General features: G+C 50.1%; 7 protein-coding genes across 7 annotated transcripts; 4 read left to right on the top strand and 3 right to left on the bottom strand.

Moving 5' to 3' along the window:
* On the top strand, positions 1 to 859 carry ANOM_007880 (J domain-containing protein; the record flags this gene model as incomplete). The annotated part of the gene is made up of 2 exons (XM_015553136.1): positions 1 to 321; positions 387 to 859. Coding segments are annotated over 2 exons (618 nt in total), but the record flags the coding sequence as incomplete, so codon positions are not given.
* A 1,286-nt stretch (positions 860 to 2,145) lies between these two features.
* ANOM_007879 (uncharacterized protein) lies at positions 2,146 to 3,964 on the top strand (the record flags this gene model as incomplete). Its single annotated transcript, XM_015553135.1, has 4 exons — positions 2,146 to 2,295; positions 2,377 to 2,528; positions 2,592 to 2,655; positions 2,708 to 3,964. The coding sequence occupies 4 exons, from the start codon at positions 2,146 to 2,148 to the stop codon at positions 3,962 to 3,964; spliced, it is 1,623 nt and encodes a 540-aa protein (XP_015403573.1).
* Positions 3,965 to 4,125: 161 nt separating this feature from the next.
* ANOM_007878 (putative C6 transcription factor) lies at positions 4,126 to 5,848 on the bottom strand (the record flags this gene model as incomplete). The annotated part of the gene is made up of 3 exons (XM_015553134.1): positions 4,126 to 4,819; positions 4,903 to 5,184; positions 5,256 to 5,848. The coding sequence occupies 3 exons, from the start codon at positions 5,846 to 5,848 to the stop codon at positions 4,126 to 4,128; spliced, it is 1,569 nt and encodes a 522-aa protein (XP_015403574.1).
* Positions 5,849 to 6,314: 466 nt separating this feature from the next.
* On the bottom strand, positions 6,315 to 7,177 carry ANOM_007877 (uncharacterized protein; the record flags this gene model as incomplete). Its single annotated transcript, XM_015553133.1, has 2 exons — positions 6,315 to 6,556; positions 6,622 to 7,177. 2 exons carry the CDS (start codon positions 7,175 to 7,177, stop codon positions 6,315 to 6,317), a joined length of 798 nt encoding a protein of 265 aa, XP_015403566.1.
* Positions 7,178 to 8,510: 1,333 nt separating this feature from the next.
* cpa1 (carbamoyl-phosphate synthase (glutamine-hydrolyzing) CPA1) lies at positions 8,511 to 9,868 on the top strand (the record flags this gene model as incomplete). The annotated part of the gene is made up of 2 exons (XM_015553132.1): positions 8,511 to 9,015; positions 9,060 to 9,868. The coding sequence occupies 2 exons, from the start codon at positions 8,511 to 8,513 to the stop codon at positions 9,866 to 9,868; spliced, it is 1,314 nt and encodes a 437-aa protein (XP_015403567.1).
* A 296-nt stretch (positions 9,869 to 10,164) lies between these two features.
* ANOM_007875 (putative GTP binding protein (Gtp1)) lies at positions 10,165 to 11,850 on the bottom strand (the record flags this gene model as incomplete). Its single annotated transcript, XM_015553131.1, has 10 exons — positions 10,165 to 10,372; positions 10,427 to 10,591; positions 10,655 to 10,712; positions 10,770 to 10,915; positions 10,970 to 11,079; positions 11,169 to 11,487; positions 11,548 to 11,572; positions 11,638 to 11,652; positions 11,721 to 11,749; positions 11,822 to 11,850. The coding sequence occupies 10 exons, from the start codon at positions 11,848 to 11,850 to the stop codon at positions 10,165 to 10,167; spliced, it is 1,104 nt and encodes a 367-aa protein (XP_015403568.1).
* A 586-nt stretch (positions 11,851 to 12,436) lies between these two features.
* Positions 12,437 to 13,848, top strand: cwc2 (active spliceosome conformation promoter CWC2; the record flags this gene model as incomplete). Its single annotated transcript, XM_015553130.1, has 3 exons — positions 12,437 to 12,691; positions 12,785 to 13,259; positions 13,315 to 13,848. Coding segments are annotated over 3 exons (1,221 nt in total), but the record flags the coding sequence as incomplete, so codon positions are not given.
* Between the last annotated feature and the right edge of the window lie 183 nt (positions 13,849 to 14,031).

The following is a 14,031-nucleotide window of genomic DNA, read 5'->3' as shown; positions in this document are numbered from 1 at the left end:
GGCGGTGGCAGCGCCGGCCGTAGCTTCCGCTCAAGCCGTGGCCCCAGTGCCTTCCAGCAATCTCAGCGCGCCCCTACCCCCGAACCGACCGTAGTCGAAAAGGAATTGCCATTGACACTGGAAGAGTTGATGCGCGGGACAACGAAGAAGGTGACCGTGAAGAGCAAGACTTTCGATACGAGCGGAAAGCGCACCGTCCAAGATGTAACGCTTGAAGCGAACATTAAGCCGGGCTTGCGGACCGGTTCGAAGATCAAGTACAGAGGTGTGGGCGATCAGGAAGAAGGTGGCAGGCAGGATGTCCATCTTATCGTGACAGAGGTAAGTGATAACTTTCGAAACTAGCCCCGCGAATGTAGTGGGACTCGTGACTAACTTCCATATAGAAAGAACATCCCAACTTCAAACGCCAGGGTGACAACCTCATTACAACTGTTGAAATCAGCCTGAAAGAAGCTCTGACCGGCTGGGACCGGATCGTGCGCACAATCGATGGAAAATCGATCCGGGTAGCCAAGCCAGGTCCAACACAACCCGGGTACGAAGAAAAGTTCCCCGGCCAGGGTATGACGATTTCGAAGAAGCCAAGCGAGCGAGGCGACCTGATAGTTCACGTGAATGTCCGGTTCCCGGCCAGTTTGACTGCTTCTCAGAAAGATATCCTTAAAGACGTGCTTCCGTAATTGTCGTCGTGCTCTTGTGTTTTTCCAGTTAATACCAGCATTGTTGGCGTTGGGGCGAGCGACGGGTTGCTTGATGATGTGATGACATGGGTTTTATATGATTTCCACTACACACTGTATCTTTCTAGATTCTGAAAATAAAAGCTACGACACTTGATCTTAAATTCCATTGCTGTCGCAGTGAGAATTGTAAAAAAGAGAATATAGTTCTACTAATAAGAGCACATGACAACACCAAAGTAGCACTGCGTTCCCTGTATATTATTCCAGTAAGGCTCGTTAAAAAACTGCCCCACAAACCATTCCCCAATAGTTGACCTATATCTTTCGCTATCATGAATGATGATACTCCATTTCTCGAAGCAATTTAAGCTCGCTAAAGCGGGCCGACCCGCGACTTACCTGCCATATATACTCACAGTTAGTACTGCTTCAAAGCCAGGAAGACGAGGCTTCCGACTGTGCTATTGAATGACAGCTATTCTATACGACTTTTGTTATTCTCTACTACTATATCCATCTTCGAGATTTCTTACGGGCCCCCTTAATGCTCATCCAAGGGTTGTTTCCAGAATGAAACCTCCCTTGCATCTTTTACATAGCTTCGGCCCGCTGACAAGCACCGTATCTGTCTGCACCAGAGAATCCCCCAGACCATCATACTTTACTTGACCTATGCCTAAATCGCCATTTGCGGTCATTTGGCTCGAGTATTAATAATACTACTGAGAACTATGGAAGTATGCAGGAACCAGGTATGTCATGCCCACCTCTCGTGGGTCCTCAGTTACCAGTGTTCCGGCATCTAGCATGATATAGGCAAACGCAGACTCTCCTCCCCGTTAAGCTTTATCTATTCTGGCCATCTCTAAAATTGTGGCAACTAATCAGAAGAATTGGGAATTAAACCAACGGTGTCGGTTTACCTGGTACACTGCCCACCGAGTTCAAAGTCAGAAGCAAATATAGGAAGGGATTCATTTGGAAATAAGATTAAGGGGTTTATTTATTGATAATTTAGTCACAACCTTCTCCTGGATGTATCGAGGATTGAAGGACAGGCTGTCAGGAACCGAGTATCTGAAGCTATAATACTGGGCAAAATATATAATATACCCTTGCGAGGCAATTGAGATCACCACCAAGTATCAAGCCCTCGCTATGGTTGAGACAATAAAAAAAAGCAGAAGAGGAAGGAGGAGGAGGAGGCGAAGTAAACAATCAAAAGCAAACCAAATCCAACACATAAACTCCAGTGTGTGCTTGTATGTACATACATCAACTATGGTAACCAGTTATCTGTCCCAAAAAGGCAATCCTTATCTTATCACCAAAACACCAACACTAACCCAATCAAGCAACAAGCACTCTCCGTGACGACAAACAATAAATGCGGAGAAGCAAGCTCCAACTCTCCCCAACCAGTAACTACCGACAACTGCCTCAATCAAGCGATCCAACAATGCGTCGCAGAATCACCTTCGTTCAACGTCCCGAGACCCCCTTCTCCCTGGATCAAGCGGTCCTAACACCTGATGCCCTCACCTTGCATGGGATTGATGGTGCCCGTGAGGAACGGGCGACGTTTAGCGTTGATGAGCTCCCTGAGGAGGTATTTTCTTGTTGCTTTTGATAGCCTGTCCTCTAAATTCAAAGGTTGTATATGGCTAATACTGGATTGTGATTATCTTAGCTTGCAGAGGTCTTGAAACAGTGTCATCAGCTTCATCTCCGGTGGGCGTCGGAAAGGCGGTATGATACTGTTGCGCCGTTTTCGAGTCGGGTTTCGCCTGGATTACATGTTTTCTACACACCTGTTGATGGTTCGTCTGAGGAGAACAAATTGTGAGTTTTTATTGCTTAGGGTATGGGTGTGATTGCTATGTATATATTAATGGTTTCTTGAAGGAAATCGTTGTGTGCGCTATTGAAGAGAACATTTGATTATGGGTTGAAATGCAAGAGTCCCGAGGTTGGTATTGCGTTTCTCTGTTAAGCATACTCGTGGCTGACAGACATTGCAGGAATCTTTCATTACGCCTCCCATCCTGTCCACGCGTTTCGCTTCCACCGCTGCTTTCCAATACCACAGTTTACTTCCGTCCCTTGACAACCTAGTTGCGTATATCGAGAACAAGATTTGTTCGTCGTCCGATGAGCAATGCCTCCGTTATGCTGCATCTATTCGGTCTGCGGACTCGGTCGATATCAACTACGATAGTATATCGCATTCGTTGACTGTCTTGGGGTATTGGTCACAATCGCCAGAAAATGGATGGACGGATGAGATACGGAAGCATGCTGCGGGAACAGATCAGGTTGAAGTGGGGCTATTAGGCACTGAAACGGCGACAGAGCCTGAGGATATTAAGATGGGAGGGCTACTGGCTGTTGTCGGAAAGGATGATCAGTTGAGTATGCTTAGTAACGGATTGCTGAGTGCGTTTGGTGTTGCGTACGGATATGGTACTGATGATTCATGGGCAGAGCCAACGCTCTTCTCTTTCCCCTCTCGCCATCAGCCTCTCCCAGAGGATGCAACATATTCAATCTCGTTTACTTCCCCGACTGGTTTGCATCCAACCATGACCATCTCGATGCCACCATCGTCGCTTAACCACCCGCCTGCTCCGCCGGACGCGATATGCGCGCTTCACGCCTACCTAACGCTCCCATCGACTGTATTTGGTGATAAGTATCAGCTTTCGACCACTGACCCATTATTCCTGGACTCTCACAACTTGGTTGCTCTTCGCGCAGTCGCTGGAGAGACAGACCTTGAGGCGCCAGACTGGTTTGTGTCTCGCTGGGGGTCAAATTGGTTGCTTGAGCTAGCCACACCTTCTGAATCTGAACAAGTTCCAGCGGAGTGGAATGTTACGATTCCCCTCCATCTGCGGTACTTGCGGCCGTCCGAGTCTGGTTACCGGTCCGCCCCAGTCCCATGGCCAGTGGTATTCTGGGCTTGCACGGCTGAGGACGGCACCAAGATGGGGGTAAACCCCTTTGACAGGGTCAACCTTGGATGGGAGGGACTGTTTGGGACTCGAACCATGTTCTACCAGCTGCATCCCTCATCAGATCGGCTTGTTGAGAAGTTGGAAGTTCCGGTTCTTCACTTGGATGATAAAGGGGTTTTCCAAAGTAAGGCGATTGAGTTGGGGACCATGATTGTCATTGGCCTCGGGTCGCTGTGGGTATTATGGAAGCTGGGTGCGATAGCCTGGTCATCTGGAACACGGCCACAAAGAAGGAGTACCAAGCAAAAGAAGTCCGAATAGACTGACAGCAGCCTTCGTAATATAAGCCTTTATTTATTACCCATATGGTTGGGAATCATAGGGGCGGCATCCCGTTCCATATCATCAACTATCACTTGATGCTTCATGTGGTGTGTGATTTTGGTAGAGCACGCGCTAGTTGTAATCTGAAATATAACAAATCACATCCCTGGCTCCGGCAGCGGCCATGAATTGTCGGTTGCCAGGAAACTTTCAAGATCAAAGTTTTGCAGGCCTGGCATATCAATCACCAGATCACTCAACCACGAGAACCCCGGGTAGTCTGCGAGTGAGTGAGTCGACTCGATCGTGGGTTCCGTGATCTCCGCCTGTGTAGCCGAGGCAGTGGAGTTGGCACGCAAAACACCTCGAAGGGTTCTCGTGTCCTCTTCCTTTCGTCGTTGGTGGAGCAGGATCAGCAGGTATGCCGTACTGTAGGCCTCCCTCATGACGTCTGTATCGTACGCTAAGGCGACCTCGCGCAGTGTCTGCATCGCATCGCCTAACAGTGCTAACGAAGCACGATTATCGATCGCTAGTAATGTGCAAATGATCTGGAAGGGTACGTTGGCGGTCTGATGCCACGGACTGATCGATGCAATCATGTCGCGAGAGGCCTGCAGGCCCTTTCTTGCTAGCTCAAGTACTTGGTCAAGGAGAGATCCAGCTATAACGGAGTCGAGGCCACGCAAGCGCCGGTAGATGCAGAGCATCAGGTTGCATTGGGCCAGGGTATGTGAGGCGAGGGGGTGAACGAGATCTAGAACATTCGCCAGCGCTGACTCTAGGTCTAGGGAGTCCTGCGCTTTGTTTGGGTCCAAACTTTCTGATATTGGGAGGAGATTAAAAATCTCCCTAGTTGATCTTGGAGTGGGTGGGAGAGACGTTGCTCCATGTAAGACGACGCGGGAACGCCCTAGCTCGAAAGAGATCCAGACGTTAAGATGGCGCGCATGGCATATAGCCTCCGCCGGATTTCTGGGTGGCACGTCTCTGCCGATTTCCCGAGGACTGTGTCTGACGAGGGCTCCAGATGAAGGCCGGTGGCTTCAATGAGATGCATCAGCGAACAACTGGCCATCCAAGCGGCATCGGGAGCAGCTGTCGTACGCAAGTATGCCACTCGAAGCACCCAGCCAGTGACGATGTCGACTGATGAAGGTGTTTCAGAGAGCATGTGCTGGTCAAGGATTAGGCGGCAGTCTCGGCCAGCTGAAATTCTGCTTGGGGTGCCTGTCTGCGTGAGAAAAGATACCCGAATGCTGCAACGCCGCAGAGTACGGCGTCGTACGGTCCGTAGGGCAACACAGACTCCGATGATGGGGAAAGCCATCGTCTGCCCAGTTGGCGGAACAGATGGTCCCGATCGATGAAGCCGTAGCACGGATCTACCTTCTCGAAAAACGTGGCGGCTAGCAGCTTCATTTCGTCCAGAGAAATGATGTCTACAACGCTTACTGCCCTGGGCATTGACGACGGGGGCATCAAAGAAGGAGTCGGATGGCGAGCACCCACATTCCAGGCGAACAGGTCTAACCTCGGGGCATTAGCTGGGTCGATCTTGAGACCCAACCTCCGTACAAATGCTGCTCCTGAATTGGCTTCCAAGGAGTGAACAGATATGTCAGGGGAGTCGCCTGTAGTCCCCTCGCGGTGACTCTTGGGGATGGTTTCATTACGGGACGTAGTGCTGGCTATTGGAGGAATTGGTTGCTGCGGTCTAAAAGACCTTGCGTCCTTTTTCTTGCGGGACAGCAGATCGTAGTGGCAGTCGATGCCAAATTGACAACATGTGCTGCACGGCTGGTCGCCGGTGCATTTACGTTTTCGTGATTGGCAGGAGACGCAAGCGATCCTGGAGCGTTTTCTCACCGTGTCACTCATTCTTTAGTGAGTATGGACTCAGACCATTGTTTCGGTTTTGGTTTAATGTCTGGTGGAGGTAAATAGCAAGTGGACCGAGGCCCCGTCGATGACTCGACCCGGATTTACGGAGTAAATGCTATGCGCAGATCGGGTATAGCGTCATCCGCTCTTCTTGGCATAATGCCCTAACAAACAATACCAGTCCTACAACCAGCATGTCATAACATTTAGCTACAATACGCTAGGACTGGGAGGGTCTAGCGGAGGCTTGATGGCGAGTTGCAGTTACGGATTTAAATTATTCAAGATAGGGCTGTATATATCAGTTGACTAATCACGGAGTCTCTCGTTTGTTCCAACCACCCACCACTTCTTGCTCACCTATAGACGAAAGATAATCACCAAGTGTGGCAATGCTACCATGCAAAACTACACTATTGGCCGTGTCTGAGCTATCTTTTATATGAACTACCCGCTTCCGCACTCAGTCCTCATAGTTTCGGCCATCGGGGTAACCCATGAGGTCCTCCAGTTCCTTGAGGTCAGGCATACCCGCCGGCCCGGGCATGTAGTGCACATTGTCACGAAACGTGGTACCATTCCACCAGAGTTCGTTCTTGTGAAGGGCATCCATAATCCGCGGGGCATCTATGTATGTCCGGATCTCGACCATCTGGTCTTGATACCATCTCGTCACCCACACGTTTACAATATCAAAATCATCACCTGGCATCATCATCACAAAACACATCAGCATCATTCCAACCAGGTCATATCGGAGATATACATACCAGAGTTCATGATGCCCTTGAACTGAATCTCTGATACCGACCAAGCACTATCACAGCCCCCATGGATAGCCTGTGGATGGATCTCGAATTTGTCTGCATGGTCCAAGAACAAAACACTCACTCGACGCAATGCATTGACGTAAAAATGGAGCAGGTCGTTGTAATGGCCGGCTATGGGGTGGTGGCCCACCACGGTGAAGCTGACATTCTTGTGGATCAGGGTGAACAATTTAGACATGTCTTTCTCGAGATCTTTGAAGGAGTCCCAGATGTGCATTTGCGTGACATATTTGCAGTGGGTTGAAGGATTGTCGAATCGGAATCCTTCTCGCTCCTTGTCTCGCGGGTTCTGGGGGTTGTCGATGATTCCATCGCCATTGCAGTGGCCGTCTGGATCGACGATGCCAGAGCCATCGCAGCCCGGGTCTTCCCAGTGGTTAGATAGCTGTGAAATGAGTTGCTGGTGAGGTGGAGATTGGAAGGACGCTCGCCCCAGGGAGGGTCCTAGTAGGATAGTTGCCACTAAGGCTTGAAGAAAGGGTTTGAATATGATCATGACAAAATAGAGCTACTCATTAACGGTACTGATGTTGATTTACATCCATAGTTTATATAAATCTAGTCTATGCGAATACCTCGAGGGCCCTTTATGAGTCGGAACCTATGGATTCTTTGGATATACGTGTGGAAATCACTGAACTCGCCGGAAGTATAATGTAGAAATCTACCGATCAGGTGTCGCTAGATTTGTGCCACCTGTTTGCATATTTCCATATGAATAGCAGTGGAAGTTTCTCGGAGATCATTCGGGCCATGCCGATGAGAAAAGTTGCCGTCGGTGCCAAGAAAATTCCCCTGATAATGTATAAAATTCCCCGGACTCTTTGGCACCGGAAGACAGCGGCCCAGACTCTGTCATTGGTAGGACCCGAGAAGTGAAAATTTTTTTACCCTTGGAAATAGTCTAACCTCGCATCATGCTCGAACAAGGTGAGATAGGACAACTCATCCGAGATGATCAAGGCCCACTAGTGTTTGCTACCCAATGAATCGATCGTCCTGTGTGAGTCACGGTGGCGATTGCTCTTCTTCCTGTAGTATGATTGTCAAATTAAATCGATCCGAGATCGATATTGATCTATTGTGCATGATTCTTAGGATTGTCGACTCCTCAAAGGAGGGTTATGGCAATGGATTCAGTTCAGTCGGTGTGGCCCTTACTTAACCAGCCACCGTGTCTCCTTTTACCGGGGGGTAAGTGTGGAGGGCGTAAAAAGATAATGGCGCGGTGGAGAATCGATTGGATAATTGGGTTTATTTGAAGACGCCGATAGAAAAAAGTTGCCATTCCGATAGCGCAGACGAATTGAGCCAATATCGACCCCCTGATTGGCCGGGACCGCGCAGAAGTCGGTGTAGCGCATCACGTGCCTGGAACCGGGCCGGCACTCAGTTTCTCCCGCTCGTCCTTAAGATCCGCCGCTCTCGTCACTCTTTCTCTTTCTCTTTCTTCTCCCATTGACTCATCCCATATCTTCAACCGATCAAACTCTTTGCACGCACATCTCGTCGATGTCGATCTAATCAACCTTTTCTCAACCCTATCTTATCCATTTTTTAGTGACTGGTAACAGCACCGTCGCGCTTATGCGTTTTTTCTCGACTTTCACTTCTCAGGTATGCAGACCCCATTCAGGTCCACGTGACACCCGTGTCTGTTTCCGGGTCGTGGTTTACGACCTCTATTGTCAGTATGGATCAATTGGGACTGACTCGGCATTACTTGCAGGACTACATCTCGGATCATCTCTGGAAAGCTTCCGGAAACTACTGAACCCTTCTATAAACATCAACCGTACACTTTTCCACTTTAAATCACTTGACATACTATGTTCGCTGCCCGAATCTTCAAGGCAATGCCCGCCAGGGCCTCTGCCTTCCCTTCCGTGAACGCTTCTATCCAGTCTCGGTTCATGGCCACTGTGCGCAACGGTCGCGTTGCCCATGAGCGTGCCACCTTCACGATCCGAGATGGTCCTATCTTCCACGGAAAGTCGTTCGGAGCTCGCTCTAACATCTCTGGCGAGGCCGTCTTCACGACTTCCTTGGTTGGATACCCTGAGTCCTTGACTGACCCTTCCTACCGTGGTCAGATCCTGGTCTTCACCCAGCCCCTGATCGGCAACTACGGTGTCCCCTCCACTGAGAAGGACCAACACGGCCTTCTCAAGTACTTTGAGTCTCCTCACCTTCAGGCTGCTGGTGTGGTGGTTGCCGATGTGGCCGAGCAATACAGCCACTGGACCGCCGTCCAGAGCCTTGGCGAGTGGTGTGCCCGTGAGGGTGTCCCTGCCATCTCCGGCGTTGACACTCGTGCCATTGTCACCTACCTACGTGAGCAGGGTTCCTCTCTGGCCCGTATCACTGTTGGTGAGGAGTACGACGCGACCAGGATGAGGCCTTCGTGGACCCTGAGCAGATCCACCTCGTCCGTCAGGTTAGCACCAAGGCCCCATTCCACGTGAGTGCGGCCGATCCTCAGTGCCATGTTGCCGTCCTCGACTGTGGTGTCAAGGAGAATATTCTCCGTAGCTTGGTCAGCCGTGGAGCCAGTATCACTGTGTTCCCCTTCGACTACCCCATCCACAAGGTTGCCCACCACTTTGATGGTGTCTTCATCTCCAACGGCCCTGGTGACCCCACCCACTGCCAGGAGACTGCTTACCACCTGCGCCGCTTGATGGAGACTTCCCAGGTGCCCATCTTCGGTATTTGCTTGGGACACCAGCTGTTGGCCCTTGCCATTGGTGCTCGTACCATCAAGCTGAAGTACGGTAACCGTGCCCACAACATTCCCGCTCTGGACATGAGCACTGGTCGTTGCCATATCACCAGCCAGAACCACGGTTATGCCGTTGATGCTTCGACTCTGCCGTCCGACTGGAAGCCCTACTTTGTGAACTTGAACGACTCGAGCAATGAGGGTATGATCCACAAGACCCGTCCCATCTTCAGCACTCAATTCCACCCCGAGGCCAAGGGCGGCCCGCTCGACTCCTCCTACCTGTTTGACATCTACCTTGACAGCGTGCGCAAGTACAAGGCTAGCCAGTCGGCTTTCCACCCCACTCGGGATAGCCTTCCTAGCCCTCTCTTGGTCGATCTCCTTGCTAAGGAGCGTGTTGGCGTGCAGCCCACTATTGGCATGCAGAATGTGGCCGCTGCTGCTGCCGTCGCTGCCGCTTAAAAGCATGTCTTCCTCTGTTTGGTCTTTTGTGCGTGGAGTTTGGGTTAATGGGTTATGCCAATGTCATTCAATTCGGGTTAATATTTAGTATAGTTCATGTAGGTCTATATAGCAATTGAAAAATCTTGCTGTTACAATTTGCAATTTCTTGAGTATCGTGTAAATGCCACGGAGTGCTGTGTAGCAAGTGTAGGAGTTCCAGTCTGTAATATCCGGCCGCGGTTCAGGGTCACATCGTCGTATCATATTTTGTTCTTAAAGGTATTTGTCTCGTAAGAATAACCCCCATATCGCAATTACTTCGCAACTATCGAAACCACATCCTCATCTGCCACAATATGTCCCAATCCAACTCGTTGCGGGATATGCCGCGCACTTGCACCCCACACCAAAGCATACTTAAACGAATCTTTCAACGTCCGGTGAATGCTATCACAGACCTCCTCGATGGAGGAATTGCTCCGTACAATCAACGCTTCGCTGAAATCGGGATCTTCTCCTTTCCTGCTCAACGTTAGATATCTTCATCCGGTACCAGGTTGTGGGGCAGACGCGTACCGTTTCGTGTATACTCTGATCAGACGGAGTTCTTTCCAGACCCGCTCAACCACCTCCTGAACACCGAGGTCTAGTTCGCAACTCATCACGGCAGTATGTGGTTCACGGGCGAGTTGATTCAGGAAGTCGAGACTGATGCTGTCGATCTTGTTATACACGTAGAGACTGTCGTAGAGTTAGCTTTGTCCAGGCGCAATTCTTAGAAACGTGGGGTTTGTTTGGTCTCACCATCTGATGTATTTTCTGTGATCTTTCATGATGACGTCGATGAAGTCATCGATCGTTGCTGTTGCGGTATGCCTTAGTGTATAATTCGCTACGGTGGTCGGGCGTTAAAACATACCGTATTCATCTCGGATCAGAACTTCACAGTTCAGCATCTTGTAATCACGGAGGACGTTGAAGATGAGCTTCTCGTCGAGGTATTTCGGGGGCGTCTGGAAGGTGATCTTCACTCCGCCTGCTTTCTTTTGTTTGAGGTAAATGTTTCTGGATCTGTTAGCGAGATGATCATTTGGATTGTCTCCCAGGACAGCTACTTACGGTGGTTCCTTGTTAAGACGAATACCAACGGCATCCAATTCCGCCTCTAGGAGTGCCCGCTGCTCTGCTCTTTTAGTGGCATCGAGAACCATGAGGATTAAATCACTAGTCTGCTTGCCGGTTAGACATATAGCTGTCCATCATATCCTTCCACCCACCGATCACAGAAAGCAATAGAAAAAATGGGCGATGAACTAACCTTAGCAGCGGAGATAACCTGACGACCTCGTCCCTTGCCCTCAGCAGCGCCCTCAATAATACCAGGAAGATCCAGAATCTGGATCTCCGCACCTCCATACTCCAACACACCCGGAATAGCAGTCAACGTGGTGAAAGAGTACGCCGCAGCCTCACTCTTCGTCTTCGTGATCTTGCTTAGGAACGTCGATTTACCGACGGAGGGGAAACCGACAAGGGCAACACGGGCATCACCGCTTTTGCTGACATCGAAGCCTGCACCGCCGCCGCCGGAACCGCCTGTTGGCTCCAGAAGCTGGGCTCTTAATCGGGCGAGCTTTCTGTCGGAGCTGTTAGCTAGCTGTTTTGCTTTGATTGAGTGGGGTTAGATTGGTTCGTACCCCTTCAGCAGGCCCAGATGGTATTCTGGTTATGGGTTAGAATTTCGCAATGTCTCTGTAGTATGAAATATATAGTTGTGATATGCGCACCTGTGGCCTTGTTCTCTGTTATCGAGTTAGCGGCGGGGTTCTGCATAAAGTCGGAGAAGGGTAAGGGAACGAAAGAAGCTTACTCTGCGTCCTGCGCATCTCATCTTCAATCCTATTATATGATATCAGAATCTAGTCCCATTTGGAAAATCCATTCCGAGGCGATTCGCTCTTCCAAACGTACTCTTTGATCTTCTCCGTGATGTTCACCATCTTGCCGGTTGGGAGCCCCGCGGACTCAAAAATTCAGCGATAACAAGTACTACTGCGACAAAGCTGCCCGTGAATCGGGTTCCCTGGAGGGTGTCAAATGTAGAATATGCCAGAGATACCAGGAAACAGGTATTCTGGTCCGATCTTCTGCGATAAGAGTGGGGAGTCTGGGGGGAAACAATCATGTATCAAAATCTCGCAAAATAACTGCCTTACATAATCGGTGGTTGTGGGGATTCTGCCGGGCCAGTTTGACCGCGTTATCGACCGCTTAGATGGTCTCTTCTGATCTGAGAAGATGATATCTAGCTCACCATCCATTGGACAGTGAAGCTAAATCAGGGCTACAGTTATATATTCCTTCAATTTTCATTCAGCTGCTTCATAAGAATCCCTTGTCCAGGCTCGCGGTATACTCGGAATATCAATACCTCATACAACCACCACGGCCATCGGCAAAACCATAATCCGACCAGATACCAGACGGCAAGCTCGAATAATCTCATCCCAGACCGCGATAAAGATCGAGACAGAACCTCAACCTCCAATCTCAACCCCACCACAACAACCATGGCAGACACCGTAGTGGCCGATCCCCCCCCAATCTACAGAACCCACAACTTTACCCGAAGCAACAAGTGCACCAGACGAGCAAGTCGCCAGCGAGGAAAATGCCCTCGCCGTCACCCAGCCCGCCGAGTCCGCCGTCGCGGAGGGCGCGCCGAAGAAGAAGAAGATAATCAGGAAGAAGCGCCGTCCAGCACGCCCCCAGGTCGATCCCGCCACAGTCAAGTCTGAACCGCCTCCGCAGACGGGTACGGTCTTCAACATTTGGTATAATGTACGTTATATACCTTGTTCTTGTACACAATCGCACTATGCGCTTTGTATCTACATTAATAATTTGAGCAATAGACACTAACAATGACTTCAGAAATGGTCCGGCGGTGACAGAGAAGACAGCTACCTATCGAAACAACACGCCCCATCGCGATGCAATATCTCCAAAGACAGCGGCTACACACGCGCCGACAAAGTCATCGGGTCCTACTTCTGTCTGTTCTTCGCGCGCGGCGTCTGTCACCTCGGTTCGGAATGCCAGTATCTGCACCGTCTGCCCACTATCCATGATCTCTTCAGCCCGAATGTCGACTGTTTCGGCCGCGACAAGTTCAGCGATTACCGCGATGATATGGGCGGTGTTGGTTCGTTTATGCGCCAGAATCGAACGCTGTATGTGGGTCGGATTCACGTTACGGATGATATTGAGGAGGTTGTTGCGCGGCATTTTGCCGAGTGGGGTGAGATTGAGAGAATTCGTGTTTTACGTCGAGGGGTGTGGCTTTCGTTACGTATACTACTCTTGCGCAGGCGGAGTTTGCGAAGGAGGCTATGGCACATCAATGTGAGTTCTTTGTTTGTTGCAGGTTTGAGGATGGCCCCGGTGTGCTGACTATCTGTAAGCTCTCGACAATAATGAGATCCTGAATGTGCGTTGGGCGACGGTCGATCCGAACCCATTGGCTCAGAAGCGTGAGGCGAGAAGGTTGGAGGAACAAGCTGCTGAAGCGGTACGCAGGGCGTTGCCGGCAGACTTTGTTGCCGAGCTTGAAGGGAGGGATCCCGAGGCTCGAAAGAGGAAGAAGATCGAGGGCAGTTTTGGTTTGCAAGGGTATGAGCCTCCTGACGAGGTCTGGTATAGCCGGACAAAGCAGTTGGAGGGTGCAGGACAGGGAGATCAGGGTCAGCTCGAAGCTCCGAACCAACCACTCATGCTCGAGAACTCATCTTCTGCTTCTGCTCCTCCGCAGGAATCGGAAAGCAGTGGCATCTTCTCAAGCTCTACTGTTGCGGCATTGAGGGGACTAGCGGGCGGGAATGTTACAACACAAGCAGCCCCGCAAGCCTCGGGAGGTCCTTTGGTAGGCTACGGAAGCGATGATGAAAGTGATTAAACCGGGTTGTGGTATATTGCGCCTAAAATTATGTATAATAACAAAGATACCTTGAAACGTCACATTGTTTGCTCGCTGAATTGCATGGTATATTTGCGGGTATAGTTCGCTATAAAATGCTGAGAGGAGATAAAACATCCAACACCATTGCCAATAATATGTCAAATAAACGCGAAAGTGAATAAGATATTTCAGGTATAAAAGAACAAGGAAAAAGGAAATATGC

This window comes from Aspergillus nomiae (assembly GCF_001204775.2).
Source record: "Aspergillus nomiae NRRL 13137 chromosome Unknown contig00327, whole genome shotgun sequence".
In the NCBI taxonomy this organism is placed as follows: domain Eukaryota; kingdom Fungi; phylum Ascomycota; class Eurotiomycetes; order Eurotiales; family Aspergillaceae; genus Aspergillus; species Aspergillus nomiae.
This window is presented reverse-complemented; position numbering and strand designations above follow the sequence as displayed.